General features: G+C 32.9%; 1 protein-coding gene across 1 annotated transcript; it reads right to left on the reverse strand.

Moving 5' to 3' along the window:
• Positions 1-1,554: 1,554 nt before the first annotated feature.
• On the reverse strand, positions 1,555-3,218 carry LOC105113267 (peroxidase 10-like). The gene is made up of 4 exons (XM_011009370.1): positions 2,950-3,218; positions 2,605-2,781; positions 2,340-2,505; positions 1,555-2,179 (listed from the first exon to the last, which is right to left on the reverse strand). The coding sequence occupies exons 1-4, from the start codon at positions 3,163-3,165 to the stop codon at positions 1,770-1,772; spliced, it is 969 nt and encodes a 322-aa protein (XP_011007672.1). The 5' UTR covers positions 3,166-3,218; the 3' UTR covers positions 1,555-1,769.
• Positions 3,219-3,422: the final 204 nt, after the last annotated feature.

The raw sequence follows: 3,422 nt of genomic DNA on the forward strand, positions 1-3,422 counted from the left end.
ACAAGAAAAGAAAAAAGCTTTAGAGAAAGAAGAAAGCTAAAAAAGAGAATAAATGGAATTGGAGATATGTAAAGTCTGCAATATTTTCATTAATTATCAAAACTGTCTTACAAAATAACAGAGAATCATATAGTAAAACCCTAAAACATCTCACTATTGAGCTCAGCCTATCAAATCAAACTGTTTAACATAAATAATTTCAAATAAATAAAATAAAAATAAGACAGGTTCAAATGGACTTAGTCTCCCAACCAAAGCGTGATAGACTGGGTAATCATATGTCGTCTTTGTCCATATACTCACATAACTTGCAGTGTGGGTCTGGTGTCCCCACCATAAATCCTTCAAATGAGATCTACTTTAGCTAACATATTTTAAAAACCTAAGAACCCTTAATTTTGCATTGAAAGATTACAAGATTTTCTTGTAACTTATACAATAAAAAGTTATTGTAAGGTATTAAAGTCTTTTAAAAAGAGAGCTTCTAAGCTAAGTGAACTTTGAATTTAAGTTACATATGCTCGCTCCACATCAGGTTCAAAATTTAAGTTTGTTGTAAAATTTCTCTTTCTTTATTTGAACAATCTTATTTTTAATGTATTTTTTTTTTATGATGGATAATTAAAGCTGATTAATTCTAGTAATTACCATAATTAATTCTACTTAAATTCTAATTCTAAAAGTTAGTGTAAAAAGAGGTTGAAGGAGAGATCTTCTTATTTTTTTTTGTTTTGTTCTAGAACTTAGGTTTTAAAACTCTACAGAAAGATTTTGAGTTATATTATTCTTTTGGTTCATGGAGTTTAAAAAAAAGTATATCATTTAAAAGTTAAATTGTTGAAATTCTGAAGGACTATTTGCAAGTAAATTGTTTGCATTTATCGAATGATGAACATTTTAGTTTTAATAACAAAGAGTCTAATTCTTGATAACAATATTTTTATATCTTCGTCCAAATATCTTCAATAAGTAATTAAGTGCCTTGTATTTACACTAGTTTTAATTTAATATCTTTTGTTTTAAGTATAATAATTTATTTTACATGTATTAGTATGCATGCTATAAAGTTGTTTTAATTTAGTTTTAAATTTAAGTACTTTACTCTAATTTATAAACATGCATGCTATATAATTTTCAATTATTATACTTTTATTTGGTAACAATTATATATATAATTTAAGAAATTAATTTTAAACTAAACAATTGTTATCTAAAAAAAATTACCAGCATGATATGCCATCAAGCTACATAAATAGGGCATACAATGGTGCTGACATTTTTTTTATTGCAAAAGAAAGCCTTGTGATCAATGCTCTGCAAAGTGGTAATAGCTTCTTCTTCTTCTTTTCCCGTCTTCAATGCTTCTCTCTCTTTTTGGTTACAAGAAAAAACTGCATGGGCTACATATTATTCCATTTTTAATTTTTTGTTGGAGTCAAATACTAATTGTAAATGTGTTGAAAACCAACCATAAGTCTTTATGATTATGTTCATTTCATGCTGGTGAGCAACTATTGGTAGAATTGAGAACTAGAGATGAATAATGTCAGAATCAAAGCTTAAAAACAGCACAGAGCTAACGATTATCATACTGCGGTAGTGACGACATTTGCAAATTATTTTGGTGCTCATTATAGGACTTTTTCAAGGCATCTCATAGTCATGCATCAAATTTATGTTGCTTGCAGTTTGGTTACAGAACTAGATTTTAAATTCTTACAGGTACAGGATTGTATAAACCTGATGTACATTGTGGAAACACCAGGCTTCTAGTTCACCAACCTACAATTTTTCCTAATCTCCCCATTTTGTCCTGTAAGGACACCAATGTTGGCCATCTTGACCATTGATGCTCCAAAATCCTTGGAAAACAAATAAGGGAACTTGCTATAGTTAAGGACCAATGAAGCGGTTGTCTTATCCCCCATGAGAGCTTGGTCTGATTGGAGAAGCCCAGAATTGTTCAAAAGAAGCTTGTAATACAAGTTATCAAACTTGCTGGAACTAGAAGAATCCAATGGAGCCAATTTTGAGTCAGAATCATCTTGATTTGGGCACGTACTTTGCAAACTTGTTAGAAGTGATGTATCAAGCAGTGGATCTGGTTCACCAGAGCCTCCAAAGTCAAAAAGTCTAGACTTAAATGTGAAGCACTGAGCAAATCCAATAGTATGTGCACCTGTATTTATTATCTAGATTTAGAGATTGATGTTTGTTCAAATTTAGATATACAAGTAATCACCATAATTTGATCAAGTCGAAATCTTCATATTTTTCCTCTCTCTTCTTTTCAGTGGAAGACAAGTGATTATATAGAATTTATGATGGAGGAGGCAAACCTGAGAGCACAACCACATCCTTTGGTTCAAGACCCTTTGAGGTGAATTTTGCAGTGATGTTCACTAAAGGTTCTGAAAATCCTGGGAGCTGCTCATTAGCATCACTCTCACTTGCTGTCAGGCCATCTCGGCGGCCTAAGGGTAGAAACCAATATGGGCCTCCAGACTAAAAACAATAAAAATAAAAATAAAGAATCAACAACTATTAGAATGCAAGCAGGATGATCTTTGTGCAGAGTACGAAGTAAGAGTCTAAATTTCTTACAAGATAAACTGCCTCTCTTGCCGCAAGAGTCAGTATATCAGTACAAGAAACTGTGGCTGGGCATGCTCTCTCCAAATTGGCTTTAATGTCATCAATGACTTCAAAACCTCTAGCCGAGTTTCGATTAGGAAATGCATTTTTCTCTCCTCCATCAAGTAACACGGACCCATCACATCCCTGTTGATAGAAATGAAGAAACAAGAAATCAAAAGACAAAAAATTGAAGTCAGCCTTATTAGCAAATGTTTACAGATTCAATAATCTCCATATGAATGGAGGCAGAGGACTTTGCTCTAGTATTATCCTATACTGTTGGAAACAAGATTTTATTTTTTTAGTGATTACATTAACGAAACAATCGTGGAAGTGAAGCCTCAACAGAGAAGCTGCCATCCTAGAATCATTTGTCATAGCAGACCAAACACCAGATCGAACAATTTTTGTGAGGTCAGGACATGTGTAATCATAGAATTTATAATTAAGCTGGCATGACACCAGAGGACACAAAAGCAGAAGGCAAAGCAAGTGAACAAAGGGAACTTTAAAGGAATTGTGCTCCATATCTTGGCCGTGAACAGTTTGTCTAAAAGCTAAACCAGTATTGTGTGACAAAGCGGTGGTACATAAGAGCAATTTATACACTAAAACAACGTAGGCTGCAGATGTCCCTCTCAATGAGTTTGGTACTATCCCAAATTCTTCTTGATAATGGGGGCATGAACACGCAAAGACCCACTTGATGAAAGATTAATCTGCAAAGTGGTAAATTAGGTATCCCATCTAAGAAAAAATGGAAGAAATATAATAGTGCTTTACAC

The sequence above is a fragment of the Populus euphratica genome, unplaced genomic scaffold, assembly GCF_000495115.2.
Source record: "Populus euphratica unplaced genomic scaffold, PopEup_1.0 scaffold406.1, whole genome shotgun sequence".
In the NCBI taxonomy this organism is placed as follows: domain Eukaryota; kingdom Viridiplantae; phylum Streptophyta; class Magnoliopsida; order Malpighiales; family Salicaceae; genus Populus; species Populus euphratica.